This window comes from Hemibagrus wyckioides, linkage group LG21 (assembly GCF_019097595.1).
Source record: "Hemibagrus wyckioides isolate EC202008001 linkage group LG21, SWU_Hwy_1.0, whole genome shotgun sequence".
Taxonomy (NCBI): domain Eukaryota; kingdom Metazoa; phylum Chordata; class Actinopteri; order Siluriformes; family Bagridae; genus Hemibagrus; species Hemibagrus wyckioides.
Window position 1 is genome coordinate 6,639,332 of NC_080730.1, and position 23,260 is coordinate 6,662,591.

General features: G+C 37.3%; 1 protein-coding gene across 2 annotated transcripts in view; it reads left to right on the forward strand.

Annotated features, from left to right (window-relative positions):
• LOC131342929 (metabotropic glutamate receptor 7) overlaps window positions 1-23,260 on the forward strand; it is a 217,914-nt gene that overhangs the window by 150,757 nt on the left and 43,897 nt on the right. For both annotated transcript variants that reach the window (XM_058374251.1, XM_058374250.1), the window contains exon 7: window positions 3,533-3,672. In XM_058374251.1, the coding sequence (XP_058230234.1) occupies window positions 3,533-3,672 (140 nt within the window). The remainder of the gene's footprint in view (window positions 1-3,532; window positions 3,673-23,260) is intronic.

The window sequence follows — 23,260 nt, forward strand, 5'->3', positions numbered from 1 at the left end:
ATCTCTCCCTCACGCCAATAATACAGCTAAATTGCACCTTCAAACCGCTCGCGATGTTCCACGTAACCAGACTAGTTAACAGGGACGTCATGAACGACTTTGAAGCTGCAATTTAGCCACGATTGCTGACAAAGAGTTCTCGAGAAGAATAGTTACCGTTTTGCTGGCTGCGTGTCACTCTGACTCTTGTGAGCATTTGAGAGGAGCGAGACACTCTGTGCATCCATTTTCTCTTGCCGCAGGTTCTCCGACTAAAAGCTGAAACTGCAGCAGGTGGCACTACAGCGCGGGGATAATGAAGTGCAAAAAGCTCAGCAGCAGATTGCCCAGCCCTTGTGGCTCAGTGTGGCCCAGCCATTTCATTCTTGTGTAGCGATTCAGAATCACGCCTTAATCGCTTCTTGGCCCTTATGGTTTTTTTTTTGTTTTTTTTCCTGAGCAACTAAAAAATTGTTGCTGCACATTCTTCGTTTGCTCTGCTTTTTCGGGAAACGGGCGACACATACAACAATGGCGGCTGTGATAAGCCAGGGATACGCTGTCACATTTTTGGCGAACAGAGCAGGTGGAGAAGTGTGAACAGTGAGAGATTTGTCAGCTTGTACAGCTCATTAAAGGAAGAAGAAGAAAAAAAAAAGCCTCATTTACACAATTCTCACTTATCCCAAATGTAGTCAAATAGCCAAGACATGTTTGACGTCCAACATTTGCTTTTGTAATTTGCACAAGGCTTACGCAGCTTCTGGGCTTATGTGCAGAACAGGCTCTGGTGTACAGATACTGTCTTACTCAGAACTGTATCTGTAAATATATTCTTGAAAAGGAAGGGTGCTAGAAAAGGTTTCTCGCTACAAAATCATGGGCAGAAATTTAGACAGACTTTCAATGGACAGCCAAGAGAACCCTTTCTAGTAGGCCAAATCTTTATAGACTTGATTAGTTGATGTTGTCTTTCAGCTGCTCCATGTTTTGGGGTCGCCACAGTGGATCAGGCGATCTGTGTATTCTGGCACAGGTTTTTACCCCAGATGTCCTTCTATCACCAACCCTAAGCAGAGACCAGAAACAAAATGTTAAAAAGGTAATGCACACTGAGCATTTAGTTCACAAGTGTGAGGAAAAAAACCTGACCATCATCAAGGGGGAACCGGGCAGATATCTGACATTAAGGGGCAAGGGGACAGGTATCTGAATTCAAGGGACAAGGAGGCAGATATCTGCCATCAATTTGTAAGGGGGCAAATATTCGAATTCATGGGGCAAGTGGGCAGATATCCGAATTCAAGGGGCAAGGAGGCAGATATCTAACATCAAGGGGCAAGGGGCAGATATCCGACATCAAGGGACAAAGGGGCAGATATTCGAATTCCAGGGGCAAGAAGGAAGATATCCGACATGAAGGGACAAAGGGGCAAATATCTGCATTCAAGGTGCAAGTGGGCAGATATCCAAATTCAAGGGGCAAGGAGGCAGAAATCTGACATCAAGGGGCCAGGGGTAGATATCTGACATCAAGGGACAAAGGAACAGATATTCAAATTCAAGGGGCAATAAGGAAGATATCTGACATCAAGGGGCAAGGGGGCAGATATCCGAATTCAAGTGGCAAGAAGATAGATATCTGATATCAAGTGGCAAGGAGGTAGATATCCGACATCAAGGTGCAAGAAGGCAGATGTCTGACATAAAGGGGCAATAAGGCAGATATCCAAATTTAAGTGGCAAGAAGGCAGATATCCAAATTTAAGGGGCAAGGGGGCAGATATCTGAATTCAAGAGGCAAGGGGGCAGATATCTGAATTCAAGAGGCAAGGGGGCAGATATTTGAATTCAATATTTGAATATCATTTGAAATGATATCTGACATCAAGTTGTAAGAGATAGACAGATATCTGACAACAAGGGGCAAGGGGGCAGATGTCCGACATTACGGGGCAAGGGAGCATATATCTGAATTTAAGTTTCAAGGAGGCAGATATCTGACATCAAGTAAGGAAGCAGATGATCAATAGTCTGAGTGCTTTGAAAAATGCTGCTCATTTTAAGACATTTCAATGTGTTGATGGAATTTCCACTGAAAAAGAAAGTCAGGGCGGGACATATCGAGTGGCTCCTCCCCCTTTTGTAAATCACCAGTAGCATTTAGCTTAACTTACAGCCTGGGCCGAGTCACACTGACATCCAACATCTCTAGTCCTGGCTATCAGATAAAGTTTAGAAAATGAATGCCATGTTAGAATATTCTTTCATTTCATTCAATTTTATTTAATAATTGCCACATAAAATAGTTAATCATGGTAAATGTGATGCCTTTACAGTGTGAAGAGCAGGATGAGCCAAATCTGCCAAATAAAGGTAGCTCAGAAACATCGACTCATCAGAAAAATATCTGTCATAAAGCCATGAGCTGGCAAAAATTCTTCAAAGTGAACAAATTCAAGCCATTTCATTCTTAACCATCATATAGACACAAGCTTACTGATATGATTACTTTTGTCCAACTTCAGCAAAAGGATTTGAATCGTTTTAGGAGCAGGAGTCATCAGATTCTGGAAAGCATTTGATTGGATGGAAAAAGAAACAGAGAATGATGTAATCAAAAGACTGTATATTTTAAATGCATCTGTCTTGTAAATGTGAATTTTGTCATTTACTGCATTTTGGTGCAAACCAGCTTGGAGATAACCTAAAAACCTAAACATGTTTATACTAAATGCCAGAAAAGTTTAATTTTTGAGATTGTTATGTAAAAATAACTGCCTTGTATTGTACATTGGCAACAGAGACACAGAAGAACAAACATCAGGGACCAACCATGTCTTGGTTGTTTGATTAAATGTAGGGTAAGTAAAAACTTGTGTAAAATTTTTTTCCACATCTGTCCATTTAACAATAACGCATTGATCAATTAATTAGCTGTATAAGATGCCTTTAATGCTCTAGTGGTGTGAACTTAACCTCCAAGGAAGCTGAAAGCTCTATTCACACTTCTCCAAGCGCAACTAAAACCGGGTACAAATGAGAAACCTTCATCTGTATTCAGCTGAAGTGAAGAAGACTGACCTTATCATTGTCATTGGTTTTTGTTCCAAACCAACAGCTTTTCCAAAGAAGCAGACAAGGGACCTGAAAGAGTGTCAAGCCCAAACTCCTCACCCAAGGGCTGCTCGCTCTTTTTTATTCCTAACCACAACAAAAGAACACTTTTCCTATTGAGACTAGTGAATGGATGTCTTCTGAGCTAGCAATAGCCTGTATAATAGCTTGGCAATAACAGAACAAGGGAAGATCAGAGAGTGCAGATTTCGACTCTATCCCTTTTCTCGGCTGAGAAAAGTGTTTGCGGTTGTCTGTAAAAGCATGTGATGGAATGTGAAAACAGAACAGCGTGGGCCACATATAAATTTCCCTGCTCAATTGGGTCTCCATACTTTCTCATCTAAGTCTAATCTTCCGTGCTGAATTCACACCGTGATGATCATTATCACCAAAACGAATCTATGTTGCTTTTTGATTTTTTTTTGTCTTTTAGGAAGTGCTGGAACTTCGGTGACGTTTAACCAGAATGGAGATGCTCCAGGGCGGTACGATCTCTTCCAGTACCAGATCAACAATAACAGCTCTCCGGGTTATAGGGTGATCGGACAGTGGACGGAATCACTCCAGCTAAACGTAAGTACACTCTACTGAGGTAGTTTGCATTCTAAAAAGAAACTCAACCTTTGCTTCTTCATTTTCTACACTGCTGGCATCACCATACAGTAACACGCTTGATTTATTTACGTTACTTCCTGAGCACTTTATTAGAAGCACTCTACTATACGTAGAACCTCCCTTTGCTCTTAAACAAACTCTTCATAGCATGGATTTCACAAGATGTTGGAAACATTCCTTTGAGATTCTCGTCCATGTTGACACGATCACATTACGCAATCCATGCATTTTTTTTTACACGCGAATCTCCCATACTGCCACATGTCCAAGATGTTCTACTGGATCTAGATCTGGTGACTGGGAATCAGACTGAAGAACACTGAACTTATTGTTATGTTCATGACACTCGTTTAAGTTGTCTCTTGCTTTGTGATATAGTACATTTATCCACTTCATCCTGGAAGTAACCATTAGAGGTTAGGTTTTTTAAGATACTGTAGCCCATGCTCAGCAACAATACTCAAATACAGTAGGCTTCATGTGCCTGAAGTCACTGGAGGATGTTTCTTAAAATAAACACTGTTGGATATCAGCAGTTATAGAAATACTCAAACCAGTCTGTCTGGAATTTACAATCCTGCCACGGTTAAAATCAATAAGATCACATTTTCCCCCATTTGGATGGTTGATGTGAATATTAACCAAAGCTGCTGGTCTATATCTACGTGATTTTCTGTCTTGCACTACAGCAACATGACTGGCTGCATGAATGAGTACAGGTGTTAATATAATGCTAAGTTCAATTTATATGTATAGCGTTTTTAACAATGGACATTGTCTCACGACAGCTTTAAGGACGTATATAAACGTAGAATAAAAATTAAAAAGTTTAAAATTAACTTATCTCTAACATTTATCCCTAATAAGCAAGGAACGAGGTTCAGAAGGGAAGCCATCCTAATATGAGTGACACTGGACGATAAATAATGTAAATATAATTAATGTACTTTCTAAAACAGTTTATAGGCATCGATCAGGCATAACATTATGAGCACTGACAGCTGAAGTGAATAACACTGATCATCATGACACCTGTTAGTGAGTGGGATATATTAGGCAGCAAGTGAACATTCTGTCCTCAAAGTTGATGTGTTAGAAGCAGGAAAAATGGGCAGGCTTAAGGATTTGAGCGAGTTTGATGAAGGGCCAAATTGTGATGGCTAGACGACCAGAGCATCTCCAAAACTGCAGCTCCTGTGGGGTGTTCCCGGTCTGCAGTGGTCAGTATCTATCAAAAGTGGTCCAAGGAAGGAACAGTGGTGAACCGGTGACAGGGTCATGGACGGTCAAGGCTCATTGATGCATGTGGGAAGTGAAGGCTGGCCCGTGTGATCCGATCCAACAGACAGGCTACTGTTGGTCAAATTGCTGAAGAAGTTAATGCTGGTTCTGATAGAAAGGTGTCAGAATACACAGTGCATGCCCGGTCAGGGCTGTTTCGGCAGCAGAAGGGAGACCAACACAATATTAGGCAGGTGGTCATAATGTTATGCTTGGTCAGTGTATATACAGTACAGTCACTGGGCATTTTATTAGGAACAGCCATAGGCCAAGATAAGAAAGTCAGTTTCCTTTTTATCTGCTTAAGCAAAGACGATAAAACTATTCTTTATTCCATTCTATTTTAAAAGGAAGTGATAGCCAGAGGAGGTGCAGCAGTCGCAAGAAAACCTTGCAATGCATCTTACTATTTGAATGTTCAAATTACTGTTCAAACTGTGCCTGCTAAATGTACTCTGCGAGAAGCAAATTGCACTTCAAAAGCCGCCGTGACATAGTGGGAACGGTCAACCGCAGAGCTGTCGAGAAACTCGGGATTAAACAGGAAATGCAACTTCTGTAACAAAGAGATAAATGTGTCGATAAGTGACATACATTACAGCTCTCCTGTCAGTACCAGTGAACAGGGAGAATAAAGTGATAAGGATGATATGCTATTTGATTTCCGGTTTGTTTTAGCTTAGTGAATAGACTGAAAAGTAAGAATTCAAACAGAACTGTTATGGAAAAATAAACAACAACGAATAACATTGTTTTATTTCTTTTCTTTTTTTTTTAATATTGACTTGCCAATGATTAAATATAATTAGTAAATTAATGAAAAAAATCTATATGATTGCATTATATGACATATAATTGTTATTATATATAATTAAAAAATATATATATATAATAATTTATTTTTTATTTAAACATCTCTATCAGTGAATGCATCAACACTGGTTCACTAGGTCACAGACTTAGGACACCATCAGCCTAAAATCTGTTTTTTTTTTTTTTAACATAAAAAGCAGGGGAAATAAGAGCTAGTTTTAGGAAAAGTTCAGGGAGAGGGAGGTCTTTCTACCACCTCAGTGCCAGAACAGAGAAGATCTATACCTACCTCTTACCCTGAGAGATGGTGGGATCAGTGGGGCAGTGCTAGTAGATCATGAGGTGCAGTGCGAGGAGTAATAAGAGCTTTGAGGTAAGAGGGTGCTGGTAAATTCTTGGCTTTGTAGGCAAGCATCAGTGTTTTGAATCTGATGTGTGCAGCTACCAGAATCCAATGGAGGGAACGCAGCAGTGGGGTGTTGTGTGGGAACTTGAAAACAAGTCACACAGTGGATCATTTGCAGAGAACAAATTGCATTCACAGGTAGACCTGGCAGTAGAGAGTTGCAGTAGTCCAGTCTCGAAATCACAAGATGCTGAACAAGCACCCGAGCGGCCTGTGTGGATAAAAATGGCCGAATCCTTCTGATGTTGTACAGAAGAAACCGACCTTCTGACCAGTGACAACTCAGAGTTCTTAAGTCAGTGTTAGTGTGAACAGATTTGCCTTAAAGCAAAATCAATAAGAGCCATAAATTACACAATGACATTTCTCTCTCCTGATGGGGCCAAACACTAAATAATTCACTTTAATTACCCATAATATGCACCATATGTGGGAGCTTTGTGGTCTTTAGTTGATACAGTGATGAGTGTTTCGTTTGCCTCTGGTTATTAAAATTCATCAAGCATTTCAAGACAGTCTGTGAAATCCTCTGAAAGCACTGGCAAACCTTTTCTTTCAAATCTTTTCCATACTGATTGAAATCCGAAGTGTAGAACAGTGGATGTGGATTTGCTTCATTTAGATTCGCTGCAATTAGCCATCATAAAGTATGTGTTATTAAAGAAGATTCATTTGCAATAATTTAATGGAGAAAACCGCGTTTCAGCGACACACTTATTATTAGTCTTAGGCTTTGATTTATGGACTGCAGCTACGAGTTGTCATGTAACTCAGCACTATTTTGGCTACTCTTGCTAAAACTTATGTGAGATAACACAAAAATAGCTGGTCTTTGCCTTAATACATTATTCATTGACGCGTTTTGCTTTTTCTAGAGCACAAGGATTACTGTGTAGTAAAACAGTATCTTCATATATATATATATATATATATATATATATATATATAGATAGATAGATAGATAGATAGATAGATAGATAGATAGATAGATAGATAGATAGATAGATAGATAGATAGATATTTATTTTGCATGCCTGTTATTACACTAGTAGTTGTAGTAGTTGGCATATAAAAGGGGCAAATGAACAGAAATATATATTATTTATCTATCACAACTGTTGTGTAAGAATTTATCATTTGATGAAATTTCCTAATTGTGATAAGCTCTGTTTTAGAGGTAGGGTTTGTGGTGGAAATTGTTTGTATGAAAACCAAAATTTTCTAGAAGTAGGTTGATGCATTTAAGATTTTTTTTGGTCTTACATAACAGTATGCTTTTAATTATGTAAGAAAAATTAATAATAACACAAATCACATCCACCTCAGACAATTCAGTGTCAAGCCACCAGAGAAGATCTTCCTACTTACTTTGAACTCCTTCTTCATTTTTATCCCCCTCATTTCACCCTGGATTACTTTTTGTAGATAAATTCTGTGTTTTCTCATCTTGGTTGCTTAGCATCTGTTGGTATTAGTAGTCTGTTGTTGCTGTTAAACATCTAAAGCTAAATGCCATGTCTTTATTTTGTGAACTAGTTCTTGATTGCTTCTTGTCTTGTTTTGATGAATAAAAAAGCCTCTACCAGGGAAAAAAAGGCTATGGCTGCATCTCAATCAGCTTCCTAGTTCAGTAGTCAGGGCACTGATCAGAAAGTCAGCCATTTTGTCTCAAACTCCTTCTAGTGCACTGGAATGTTTGATCCCTGAACATCCCACAGTGAGCCTTAAAAACCAGGGAGCATCAGTGCATAGACAGATGAACCAAACTCTCATCCAACTTCATCTACAAACCTAAGCAGCTTGTTATTGTTGTTGTAGCTCTTAAATGATTGTTCACATTATCGATTTTTAGCCTTATTTAACATTCTATATTCTGGTTGTTTGAGTGTTTCATTATTTTAAAAATCCACTAGAATGCCTATGATTCTCCTTAAAGTAACGTGTCAGCAACGTGTGTTATTCAGTTAGGAAATTAAAACCCATAAACCCATAAAACATAAATATACAGTCATATTAGAATGTCACTGTGCCCTAAGATCATGTTTAAGAATTCCTATCTAAATAACAGGATGTTTTTAAAAACATTTATTACAACATACACTAACCCTAACCCTACAACATTATTTATTAAAACATTCATTATTTATTGTAAGGTTCCGATTATGACCCAATTCTTCCTGATTGTGTTGTTGTTGTTATAGAAATGCTAATGTATTAGGACTAGCACAGTATTATAAATTTGCTAAACAGGAAATGAATGAACACCTTCTGACTGATTAGAATCAAGAATTCAATCAACCTTTTTGTTAAAAAACCCCACCCCAAAAAAACACATCTCTCTTCATTATCTTTAGTTTGTTTTTTACAATTAGTGCTAACTCCATATCTTGAAATCTTTATGTAGAACATCACGCCTTGGGAGTTCGTTTTAATCACCAGCAGACGCATCGATCGCTAATTACTAAGAGAGCAGGCATGTCCCAGTTCTGCTCTGCCTCCTGTTATTGATCATACACACTTTGGGATTAATGCCTGGCAACGCTGTCATTCAGTTGACAAAGACCAGATGCAGAAAAGAGGTTGATGTTTGCTTTGCTGTCAAATACAAATAGAGTGTAAATCTCCTGTGCAGCAAAGGACACTTTAATGGATTTCAACATGGCTAAAATCATTTCTACCATTATCAGGTTCATCAAATCGACACGCGCTGCAATGGATTCCTCCCTCTGATCAGTCAAATAGGAGCTTTCAGGAAAGCTGGGGTAATTTACAAACAGGAGAAATGAATCGTGCCACTTTTTATCCATCAATATTGCTGTAATGTTGGAATATAACAAATCTTATTCGTACTGACTTTACCTAGTACGGTAGTCTCATAAGCGCTAGAGGCTAATTTGCTGCTTTGCTAAGGTTGAAACGAGAATGAATTTGCTAAAACGAGTAGCAAACCCGGCTGCTAAAATTAAAGTGAAATTACAGTTAAAATTTGCTTTTTAGTTCACTTCTTCAAACAAGAAACATTTTCTATCTGAAGTCTTTTGTACTGCAGCTAATTAAAGAGTATCATAGCTAACAACTAAGAAAAGCTTTTAGCCATCACTCTAGTATAATACCATCTTGCTTAAAAGATCTAAAGCCAATTTGTAGTGTTGTGATAATACATATAAACACATCAAAATATAATTATGCACTACAAATTGGCTTAACATTTGAATTGTATTAAGATTTTTACTAGCCGTTTGATTCCTGTCGAGTTTTCATGTCCTCTGGGTACTCTGGTTTCCTCCCCAGTCCAAAAACATTTGTTGTAGCCAGATGATGCTTGATTAGCAACTCTATATTGTCCGTAGTGTGTGAATGAGTGTGGGTGTGATTGTGCCCTGTGATGGACTGGCAACCTATAGTGTCACTCCAGTCCCCTGCGATAGACCTCAGGCTGACATTAAGAAAATGGATATACGTATGGAGAGGGAAAAAGAAAGAAAGAGAAGCATGGAGAGGGGGGGGGGGGTCTCAAAGAGAAAGCGACGACAGCCAACCTGAGCATGCACAGCAGTATTAGCCTGTGTGGTCAATTAAAATAACTGCAAGGTGCCATGGGTTGTGCACACACAAAAGCCAGTGTGGTACAGAGAAAGACGAAACACAAAGCACTGAGAATTGATATATACAGACTCCCCAGTCTCACACATGCTCTGAGTTTTGAATCAAGGTGCAATTCATGGCACCTTGACCTTATTTTGTTGTCTGTGCCTTTTTAATTTAATAGAAGCCAGTACTGTTCTAGAGGGCAAAAGTCATATAGAAGGTGACAGTCATGGTCATGTGTCTTTGTTGACAACAATTTTTAACATTTGCTCTATAAATGCTGCTACTATTACCTTAACCCCTTTTACCAGTCCACTGGCGTGACACTGACTTATCGGACATTTTCAATCAGAGTAAACAATTGGACGCATTAAATTTGATATGAAATGAGTCAGGACACGATTGGCAGTCAGTGTGAGAGGTTTGTTTTTACCTCTGTTTACCTCTGTATTTTAGTGATTGAAGATAATGCTTTCAGATTTGAGATGCTTATGAGCAAGCACTTGGGGCATCTCAGAGAGCAGAAATGGGTTTGATGTCACTGTTTACTTTGAAGATTTGTGTTGTTGGAATTCGGTCTTGTGTCTGATATATATAACAGTCTATAGAGTGAATAGGGAATGACTGAATGTGAATGATTTCAGTCTAGCTTTCCGTTATTTCAGTTGATGACCGGTACTGTATTTTGTACATTCAGCCATCTTAGCATGTCTCAGCCTCTTTTTATTATTGATTATAATATTAGCTTCTAGTCATGCAAGAGTATCATTTCTCAGAAGCCAGTTCTTCCATAGGTCTCAGCAACATCATAAATGGATTTTGCTTGCTTTGTGGGAATCAGGGACTGTGTGGCACTGTAAGTAGCTAAAGAGAGAGAGAGAGAGAGAGAGAGAGAGAGAGAGAGGATTCTCGTCTCCGAGATGCTATTGAGTCACAGATGAGGAGGCATGTTCAAGGATCGCCCCCGGCTCCGATAGCAAATGTCATTTGCGCATCACGCATTCCTTTCCCCCCTGCTGAGTAAATCTGCAAAATGGCAAGAAGGTTCAGCTAACACTGGGGCGACGTTGGAAACGTGTGCGGACTTTGTTGGCATTTTTATGAAAGCACAAAGCTCTTCTCCTTCACTGCAGAATGTTGTCCCTGGACTCCAGATAGCAGTGGAAGGTCACATTGTAATGAACTGTGCTTGGAGTATAAGGGACAGAAGAGTAAAAACAAATGAATGAATGAATGAATGAATGAATGAATGAATGAATGAATGAATGAATGAATGAATGAATGAATGAATGAATGAATGAATGAATGAATGAATGAACGAACGAACCCCATACTGGCTCCTCTAGGCAGATAACTATGGTAACTACAGCATGATTGCCAGGTTGATATTGCTTGCTTATTGGGTTTATGATGAGAGCCAGCACTGAATTCATCCCCAGGAGAAAAATACAGTGACTAATGGTGAGGTGGGTCATTACAGAATTCATCGGGTTGCTTAATAGCGGCCGTGGATATACGAGATGTTCTGATGTGTTTTCTGCTGTGCTGCAGAGACTTTAATAATTAAACAGGTTGCATCTTATGAAATAAGTTGCATCTTATAAAAAGAAAAAAACCATTTCAAATAGAACTGCATTACATTGCAGGTTTTTATGAATTTCTTTAATATGTACAGCTTGTCCCATTGATCAAGTCACACTAAAGAAAAGCAGCTTTTTGTATTGATTGTTGTTATTTTTTAATTGGTTTTACATCAGGCAAGTTATCCATGAAATGAGGCAGATGTATCAGACAGGAACGTATTTACCGTCAACTTACTCCTTTTCAGTCAAATGTCAGACTCGTGAGAAGTCAAATGGAAACCTATTGAGACGTGACCTTTAAGATGATCACGTCTTTATCATCAGCAAGTGATGATTGATCATGAACGCACACCAGGGATGTAACTGAGTACGCTTCAGAATTGGAATAAATAGATAAATCTTCTAAACAAATACAGACACAGATACAAACAGGAGATGGATTATTGTGGGGTTTATTAATAGGAATGTACAGCATCCATCGTTTGTAACTGCCTGATCAGGGCCATGCAGGTTAAAATTCGGGTTACTGGTTTGTTTATATTTTGGAAATTGGAACCTAGAAAATTTCACAGACAGGTCCAAACAAAAATAACTGAACAGGTGGGGTAAAAAAAACATCAAGTTGAGACCAATTATAACCTGGAGTGATGTTGCTGAGGTTGACGAACTGTCAGAATTGTCAGAATTCACAGAATTGACTATTTCTTTCTCTGAATTATTAAAGTGGGTTTTTTTTTGTTTTTTTTTAGTTTTCTAGTATTAAAAAAGAATGCTGGACCCTGAGTAGGATAACCAGTACAGAAAATGGAAGGATGGTTAGAAGAAGATGATGATAATAATAATTGTATTATTATTATTATTATTATTATTATTATTATTATTATTATTATTATTATTATGAATAATAATAATAATAATAATAATAATAACAATAATAATAAAACTAATTAATAAAAATGACTTTGTTACATGGACCTTCTTCATTACCAGCATTACTCCAATTATATTTATTCTTTTTATTCTTTAATGAGTTAAAATGTGTAACTGTTGCCAGTTGTTGTGGTATTAGCACACTTTGGTATAAGATGAAAATTAAATGGATGTAATGAGTTGAGTCTAACGTTTTAAATTAACTAATTAGCTACTTTAGACACACTATACAACAATATACCATAAATGTATACACACATCTGATAAATACCTTGTCTACGAGTACGTGATGAGAAAAATATGTACGAAAATATGTACGAAAGGCCTCAAACAGTATGCTCATCCATACATACAAGGATTATTTCTTTCTTTCTTTCTTTCTTTATTTATTTATTTATTTATTTATTTTTAATAAAATGTGTACAAAGAATATTTCACTGAGACAGACAAAATATATATAAAAATTATAAAAACTATTATAAAAATATATAAATAGTTCTATTAAAAAAGTAGACTTTCATGGAATACAGAAGGCATATATATGTGCAACTGTAATGTGCAAACTTAATACTGATTACACATCAAGCATAATACACAAAAACATGCACCCATTGCTCATTTTAATTAGCATATCTTTGGAAAATTTCCCTAAATCCAGTTGGGGGCAATTACTCACTTCCTTGGAGTCTGAACACAAGTTTAACTGGAGTGTGAGAGTAAATTCTTAAGCTTCCGGGGATCAATTTGTGTATCAGGGTGTATTTAAGACCTTTTTAAAGATGTGTGTGCTGTGCTTCATAAGCAATCAGGAGTCATATTATAGTCGGATTTTTTTTGTAGTTGTTGTCATTGAAGTACTTTTAGTAAAAGAAGTGACTAAAAGAAGTCGCATTAACAGTGAATAAATTTGGTTTCAGTTTAGTTCCCTGTTATTTGTTTGGGCTTGCAGCTATGAGAAGTTGTTTGCAGACAAGCCGCGTTTCTGATAGAAGGTTTCAGGGCATATATTTTATATTCATGGATCCAAGATGACGACAAGCTAATTTCAAGTTATGTACATGGGAAAATGACTTCCTTGAATCTTGTTTTCTGACAAATCGGAAAAATTGACACACAAAACCTGTGCTGTTGCTGTTCAGACATGTACATGTAAGCATTCATTAACATCCCTGGTTCATTTCCTTACCACATAATTTTGCCTCGTCAGTCACTTCCTGTTTGACAGTAATTTGCTTGCTGTGTACATCCCGTTGCACTAGTCTCCATGGGATCTTCTTAAAGAGCCATTTTTTCCCCCTGAATACTTAATTACTGTCGCAAACACTCATATAAGAAAGCAGCCAAGCATGCCCGGTGTGTCAGATTGAATTTGTGACATGACTGAGGACAGAACGCTCGCTGTGTGACAAACCCCTGACAGTTACAGTGTTTGACAATTGCGAACATCCCCATCACTCCGCCGATCTATAATAACCATGTTTACTCTTCATGTTGATGGGAGGAGGGAAGAGAAAAACAAGAAGCAACATCAACAACGTCACTACGCCTCTTATTAGCACGAAGGCCCTAAGACAGCCAGCAATGCAGCATCTCTTTCTGAGGAAAGCTAGTACAGTGTCGCGAGGGAGCTAAGCAGATGGAATTTTGCCACAGTCTGTACCACATGAAATGTGGAGGAGGTTTAAAAAAGTAAAGGAATACCATCAAGGCCAAAGAGATGGATCTTGCTCCAGTATCCATAGCAACACTAGCGTTAATCTTTTTCAGATTTCCGCACTGCGCTTCATGATGAGTATTAAGGACAACCGTAAGGAGGCCCCCAAAGTCCAAATAATGAACCACACCATAACAGCTGGTAGGAAATTGCTTTAGGGAGCATATATCAAGCTCAGATGTGCAGAGCTGCATGGCTCTTTTCCCAGCAGTTCCCACTACGAAGCATCAGGCATGTACATCATGTACATTCTCGTCACATTTGATATCAGGACTACAGTTCATGTTCACCAAGACTCCACAGTGGAACCCAACGAATTACTATCCACTGATCCAAAACCACTCTGACCACAGCATGTTCAGCAGCAAAAAAACATTTATGTGTGTGGTATAAGAGATGGATGAGTCAGGAGGGAAGGAGGGGGGTTAATCTTAGTTTCCAAGCAACAAGACTCGGCAGACAGCACAGAGCTGTGAAATCCTTGGTAGTGTGGAGTTAATAACGCTAAAAGAAGCAATAGCTTCTACCCGTACCCGTGCATACCACTGGGGCTGCATGATGTATATCCTGAAGATCTGTGGTTTTATTTTCACTATAAATAATGTTAAGCCTGACTTAATTGTTTATCATTGTGTAATGTTATAGTTAAAACTTAGTTGACTGCTTGCATGTGGTCTATTTGCAATTTTTATACAAGGACACATACATGTGGCACAAAAAAGTCCAAATGGCTCTAAAAAGTAAATTTGGTGGTATATATTTGCCTAATTTGCCTAATATTAAATTTTAATGAATTTAATTGAATTGATTGAATTATATGGTAATTGTATTATACTGTAAAAGATATCTTAAAGACCGGAAACTGTCATGGTGAAGGGAAACTCTGTTTAAAGCACGAATAAGATGCCAATTTTTTTGTCCTAGGGTGTGGGCAGTGGTGGATAATTCCACTTATTTTGGAAAAAAATGCTTGAAAATAAGGAAAATTATTACCCAAATTGCTAAAAAAAAATAATTAAATGTAGTTGTAAATGTAAAAATGGAACAGTGCCTGAGATGAAACTGAGTAATACGATTTTATAATAATTACGTAATGAAAATTATTACTACTTAGTCTATATAGAACAAATGTTTCTTTCACTTGCTTCATATCGGAAATCCCATAATGTTTCTTTAAATAGATTAATTTAGAGGTGTATTATTATTCTTTTTCCTTCTCTTCGTCACCGCCGTGTTCTCCTACTTCTTATCATTAATTTTTATAATATACCAATTTGGATGAGAAAATAAAGCAAATTAATACAGTTTAAATTTATTCTGTATATAGATAGATAGATAGATAGATAGATAGATAGATAGATAGATAGATAGATAGATAGATAGATAGATAGATAGATAGATAGTTGGATATGCAGTACTTTTAATAGCAAAACTCCTCCACCTTTTTAAAGTGTTTCTCGCATTTTAGTATAAATTATTTCACAAATGTAATTATTATTAAAATGCCATTTCAAAACACCTTATAGTGTAATCTACATATAGGTAAAATTACAAAAAATATCTATAAGCTTCATTGCTTCCAAATGGTACTGCACTGAACCTCTTTTTGGTAAAGGTTCCACAAGCAAAATACAGAACGTCAGGGTATATAGAACCTATATATAGAACGTTCTTTTTTAAGAGTGTGGCCCTAGTGAATGGATCTTGCTGTAAACATTATCAGCGGGCTACAGCTAAAACTAGCAATTTGCAAAAACAAACAAACAAAAAAAGACCGGGGTTTATTAGATAGATAGATGGATGGATGGATGGATGGATTGATTAGATAGTTCTGTATAAACCGAGTGTATTATGTGTAGTGTGTGGTTTATTGTACATTATTGTATATTAGTGCAAACATTGAGTTTATTACTGAACCTGTCTGTTAAAAGTGTTTTATCTCTTCCACCTTTGCCTCGCTATTTTTACACACTTTAGTTTCCAGGATTTATTCACACTCTAATTCAAACGAACACCATCTGGCACCTGTGCCACTGTGGTGCTGTGTTGCCAGTGTGCTCAATAACTTTTAAAAACCCATGTGATGGAGGCCAAATATTTGTTAGAAGTTATAAAAAGTAGCAAGAACACTATGTATCTGAGGGCCTGATTACACTGGGAAAAGGTCCAGTGATAAAAAAGCTCTGTGCTGTTGAACAGTAAACGCTATACAAGAGTGGCTGGGGATAAATTCCTAAGTACCGGTGTTCCTTTTACATGTCAAACAGGTTTAGTGAAATACTATGTGCTTCATACAATAACACTGAGAGTGTTCACATCATTAACACTGTAGCTGTAGTAATTTGTTCACAAGTCATTTCCATATTGTCACGTGTTTACTTAAATTCACATGTGCAATTTCAGAAAATATGTGATTACATAATTACATAACTAGCACATAATCACATAAATATAACATAATTATGCTACAATTACTTAATTATCATTATAGTAACAATAATATAATTAGCTTTACAATTACATAATTTTGTATTACTTATATTATTGATATTATTATTATTATAGTGTATTAAATTATTATATTCATTATTATTTATTATATTATAATCACATATTATTATTATTATTATTATTATTATTATTATTGTACAATTATAGAGCTTTCATTTCAAAATCCATTTAAATAATTGCCTAACTATGATGCAATTAGATATAATTCTAAATGATGATTGTAATACCTAATTTGTTATTACAGTTACCCAACTGTATATCTGCTACATAATTTCCAATTTCTAGTTACATAATTACATTACATAACTACACTTAACTGTCAGACAAATGAAGATGAGGTTCCCTTCTGAGCCTGGTTCCTCTCAAGGTTTCTTCCATATATCATCTCAGGGAGTGTTTCCTTGCTGCCGTCGCCTCAGGCGTGCTCATTAGGGATAAAACTTTATATATATATTTTTTTCTATGTTTCTATACTTCTGTAAAGCTGATTTGAGACAATGTCCATTGTTAAAAGTGCTATACAAATAATTTGAATTGAATTGCAAATTGAATTGAATTAACTTACACATAAATACAATTCATCACTGTTATACAATTGTGGTTTGATTAAGGGTTCTTATGGAAGGTAAATAATTTTTTTATTTATTTATATGATCACATATTACTCAGAAAAATTCTTGTGACACACATCCATGATTGACAGGTGTTTGTGCACATCAAGTGTTAAGCCAGATTTGAAAAGAGCAAAGAGTAAGAAGTAAGAAATACCATATGGTATATGGAATATTTATGTAGTATTAAACTTTTGATATATGTAGGTATACCCACCTGTGCCCATTAGAACTCTACCTGACTTGTTGATTGTTCTGTAGGAAATGATCCATATGGTAAGCATGTAGGCATGGACCACATGTAAGCCTGAGTATTAATGCCATTCAAATTTCTACCTCACCTGTGATGCTAGCCAGACAGGAGGGATGATTTATTGGCAAGTGCGCTTGACAGTAAATGGTGCCAGTAAAAGCATAAAGCCTGGGCAGTCCTGATAAGAGAGGGAAGCTGTGGGCATAATGATTGAGGCTGGAGCACTGTGCCCTCTTTCAAGTGATTCAAACAGAGGGAGCACTTTAAGTGGTGCAGAATTGGACCTGATGACGATTGGACATCAACTGTACGAAATAATACACGTAGGAAACAAAAGTCATGTACAATCTATGTCAGCAATACAACTAGAACATGTGTTTTATAATACGTTTTATTTCTTATTTTTGGACGCATGATTGGCATTTTTCATGGAAATAGGTAGATGAAATCTGATCCCCATATTGCACAGCTTAAACATAGCAAAATAGAGCTTTATAGCTTCCGCAAATGTGGTGGCATCATGTAACATTCTGTAAATGTGCCCTCCATGTCCACTGGGTCTTCCTTGGACAAGTCTGCTGGTGACTATGCAATATTACCACACTGCATGAAGCAAGCAGTTTGCATTAGTCATCTTCTCCTCCTTTGCCAATAGTGTGCAGTGCTTTTTATTCCTCCTTCCATTATGGTTGTCGGCTAGAGATAATAATTGTTGGCCAACTATGGGTGCTTGAGACCTGCTTTGTATTGTGTATTTGCTGTAGGGACAGAGTACTGACTGCTCAGGGGCTAAGGATCTGGACAAATGAATGTTGGAATGTTGTGAATTTGAATCCTGATGCCAGCAAAATGACTCTGTTTGGTCTTTTGTTCATGGGTGAACTCATTGTTTTATAAGGCCTTTAATCATCATAATACTGTATACAAGACTGGAAAGACATTTTCCAGTTTTGTCCCATTTCAGAGAACCTCAGACATAAATCCAATATTGTTATCTACTCTTGTAGCTCAACTACCTCAAGGTTTGCATAGCTACCTAGGGGTTCATAGTTACCCTATTTAGTCGCTGACCATGGTGCTGAACTGTCTCTAAGCTGCAGAGTAGGGTGTAAACCTATGAGAAGATCTGCCTCACTGTTCATAAGTGAGTGTAAATTAGTGGTGGATAGAATTTTGAAGAATTGTTTTAGGCACTAGCATTTTAATTTTGATAAATGTGGCATTTACGTTTTTTTTTTTTTGTGCAAAATCACCCATAACCAATATTATACAATGACAATAGCATATGCATCCAAAGTGAATCCAGGGGCAATTATATATATTTTTTAATTGATTAAAAGTTTTCAAACACTATTTTATATAAATCTTTCACATATTTTTTTTCATTTCGTCATTGAGCATGATCTTAGATACCCCCTGACTCTCTCACCGTAAATTCTTAACCAGTAATGTTAAATCTTTAATACCTTTACAGTCTTCTCATTCACATCTCTTAAATTCAGTTATACTCTCCCTGGTATCCACTACTTTAACTGGTCTCAGTACTTGACTGGTTCAGACCTGTCCTTACTGAATACTTAACTATAATACTGAACTTTATAGCATGAAATTTCAGGTAGGGATCTTGATTTTAATAATGAATGCTAATTTTACAGCACTGTCTATACCATGATGGCCTCAACTTGTTCTCACTGTCTCTTCTTCTTCCTGGCGTTCAGTCCCGCTGCGTCGCGGGGTCCGCCTTTTTGCATTGTCTTCTCCATTTGACGCGATCAAGGGCATCTTCGGGGGTGACGTTGGCACGTTTCATGTCCTCTGTTATTTTGTCCATCCAGCATTTCTTTGGTCTCCTTGAGGGCTAATTCTCATGGCTGTCTTGGCTACAGAGTTGTCAGCACTTCGAACCACGTGTCCACTTGTTCTCACTGTCTATGCCATGATAATTTACCTTGTTCAAAACCCTTCTTGTGTATTTATATATGAAAAAAAGACTTTATCATTAACGTGATCTTTAGATATGTGTATGATTTTCCAATTTTGCTTTTGTGTACCTTAAACTACTTTTTGTTAAGTTGTATTCTTATGGTTGTTTTTACGTTATTTCTTTACATTACTACCCACAGTGCCATCCATTTCTCTGTTGAAATTGGTACTGGTGGGATTTAGCCTTTGATTCTTCTCTATCTAAAGAAAGCAGTGCAACAGAGCTTTAGTTTATTCTGTCTAGCTCTTTCACCTCCTCATCTCACCTACAATCTTCTCAAACAGATCAGCTTCCAGTACCTTCATCAGTACCATCACACTCCATAATAAACTCCATACTCCATCACACACCATACTAGCCAAACTGAGTCTTTACCATCATTCAGTGTTACTTTATAAGATAGCTGTGTTGCATTCTGCAATCTTTAAGTCTGAAGTTTGTCTCTGTCACTGCTTCTACTTTAGCTTTATCATTCATTAACTACAAAGGTTGATTATTCATACATATGTTTGACATTGTTCTATTTTGTAATAATTTCTGAAAAGGAACATCTCCTTTACAAAGTTCTACAAAGAATTCTAGAAAGTTTACATTCTAGAAATGGAATGCTTTAATCATACAGTGGTGTGCAGTGGTGATTAAAATGGTTAAGACTCTGGATTGTTCATCAGAATGTCAGAGGTTCAAGCCCAAGCACTTCCAAGCTGCTGCTCTTGGGCCCATATGAGCAAGCCCCTTACACTTCCTTGAACCAGGGGTGCTGTATCATAACTGACACTTGCTCTGACCCCAACGTCTTAAGCTAGCATATGCAAAGGAAAGAATTTCACTGGGCTTTAATGTATGTGTGACAAATAATGGCTTCACACTCTTCTTTCAGTCCTATATTATATAATTTACTCTAAGTGCTTTTCTCAGTAATTTCCTGACTTGACCTCTAGTCATAAAAATTCTTGTGTGTCAAGCAGCATATTTTATGTAAAATATGAACGTAAAGGTTAAATATACTGCAATTCCACTAGAATAGTTTTCAGAAACAAAAAGGAGAAGTTATGGTGTAAGAACTTCTATCACGTGTAAAATATGTAGGCTGTGCCTCATTTGTATTCATAAATATAGTGCACCAAAGTCTAATCTGTAAAATCATTGAACTTTGTGGCTGGAGCAGAAGCAATCTGCCACTGAGGCACATGTAATCCACTCCTGATCTAGTGTTGTCTACAGTGCAGGAGTTGGTCAGAGTTTTTCAGTCTTTTCTCTTAGCCATTTCCTCTGACCCTATATGCCACTCAGTGTATGTCAGGCCAGGCTGGATTTGCAGCCTCTGTGGAATTTGTGCACTTGACAGCACTAGCCCAAGCTGCTTTAGTTTCATTCGAGCAAGAGATTGCGCCCTAAGTGGAACTGTAGCAGGAGGAATTGAATGGAATTTTGTTTACCTTTTTACTTCTTATCATCCATTCATTTATTCTTAGCCAAAGATTGTTTTTATATCTAGCTGGGGACCACAAGGATAAAACTATTGACAGTTTTGACTTTGCAGGACAAGTGCCAAGTCCTCATTAGTCAAAATCTAAAAGAGCCAAAAGGTTTCCACTTGGTTACTAAGGTTAAGGGTCAGTTTAGGTGTTCTTTAGATGCTTGCAAGTGTGCTGATTAATTCCTGGCATTGGTGTCTCTATGGTTAAGTTTCTGGGCTATTGATCAGTAGGTCAACCATGCTGCCACTGTTGGGCTCTTGAGAATGGCCCTAACCTTCTCTGCTCCAAAAGAACCCATATTATGGCTGACCCTGCACTCTGACCCCAACGTCCTAACAAGCTGGGATATAAAGAAAAGAATTTCACTGTTCTGTAATGTACTGTATATGCCACAAATAAAGGATTCTTCTGTTAGAAGGCATTGTATAATCTGATACTGAGAACACATAGTCGGTTTTGGAATTTAGCCAAGATTCTATTTATTTATTATTGGGATCATCTCATTTGGTATAACCAGTAATCATAAATAACATTAAAAGGCTGTTGAAATGAGTTTAAGTCTTAAGTGCTTGTGAAGTCCAAGGCTCAGGGTGTGAATACGGTTTCAGAGCCAATAATCCTTATAATCACCAGCTTGATTTTTTTTATTTTCTTTTTATATAACTGGGCTCATGCCATTGATGTTGAGTGTATGCATCATTAGTAGCAGTTTAGCATTTGTTTTCAAGTGTCTGCTTGGGTGCATAATGAGCATTGCAGTTTGTATGAATAATGGAGGTGATTTGATGTAGGAAAACAGCCAGAAACACAGAAAAGCAACCGAAGCACTAGAAAAAGACCTTTCACACAACAAGTAGGATCTGGGTGCCTCATAAAAGACGTGTCCAGCCTCTTGCCGTATTTCTGTCTACCTCTGATCCCAGATGGGTGGCTGTGCTAGATTAGAAGAGTGCAACGAAGTGTCTTCTTTTGTTCACACACTGGAATGCTTGGCCGTATCCAATCAAGCAGCTGACTGTGTGTGTCAGCCCATGTGATTCGGCTTTTCTTTCCTCTCGCTCCAGGTGTCACTCTTCCATTCACGCTGTTGCCGAGGAAGGGCTAAGAAACTTGCCATAACAAACACTGGCTGACAATAGCAGTGGCCAATAATAGGTTTCTAGGGTTTTAATCATTACTGCTTAGCCTCCAGCAACGACCGCCTGTTTATATGACCAAGAAGAATTTGCTATTATGAACAAAATATTGCTCAGTTTGTTAATGCAGTCCTTCCAAAACCATCATCTGAATAGACATTTAGCTACTTTTTTTTTTTTTTTTAACTTCCTCTGAAATGTCACATCATCATTCCATGCGCCTGTTCTCGTTCGTTATGTTTTTTTTTTTTTCCTTGAGCATTATCAGTCAATCAGAAGCACTATTTAGTTAATGACTTCTCTACATTTGATTTCTCTCACCACCTCATTGTTGGAAGTTTTAATTAAAACTGTTCAATTAAAATCAGCACCGTCTCCATGGAGATGGAGCTTGAAAGGACTGAAGAAAATATTTCCAAATCGCTTTGCAATCAGATTAGAAAGAGAAGACTGGTACAAAAGAGTAAAAATAAATGGCAGCTGTGGACTGAAAACATAAACAAATCTGAAAAATGTGTCTCTTATAAAACACTTGTACACCTGCAGTGTTAGTTATCATTGTTCAGCTAACATTATTTATATTACTATGATGATTTGTATGTAATAAGACATATATTAATATTCATTAACTTTGTAATTGTAAGCCTAAATGGAAAAACAGTGTGGTGCAGCCATTGAGTAAGAAATCCCAGCTGACACTTTGCATCATAGCTCCTGCTGTTACTTCTAAAGCATTTTTTTTAACCTCTGACCAAGCTTATAAAAAGACAGATTGCCAAATTTACACACTGACCACATTCACTCTGGAAGGAAAAGAAGGAGCCTCGCTCTTAGAAAAGGATTTTCTGGGGTTGCATCTGGAATCCTTATAAATCCTGTTAACTAGTGTTCGCTAAGGTCCTGTCTGCTAATTTGTAGTAACTAAGATCCTGTTAGCTAGCGTTCATTTACTACCTGAGATCTTGTTCTTTAACTGAGATCCTGTTAGCTAGCATTCACAAACTGAGAATTTATTCTTTAAGTGGGATCCTTGTTAGCTAGTGTTCACGTAGTGTCCACTAATTGATATCCAGTTCACTAACTTGATCCTGTTAGCTAGTATTCACATCTTTACTAACTCAAAGATCCAGAGTAGAACCATACAAAGTTTCTTCAGAAAGTTTCTTAGTTCTTCATCAAATATTTCCTTATTAGGAAACTATTTAATGAACCTTTAAAAAATCAACCAAGCTTTTCATAAACATTATTCGGTTTA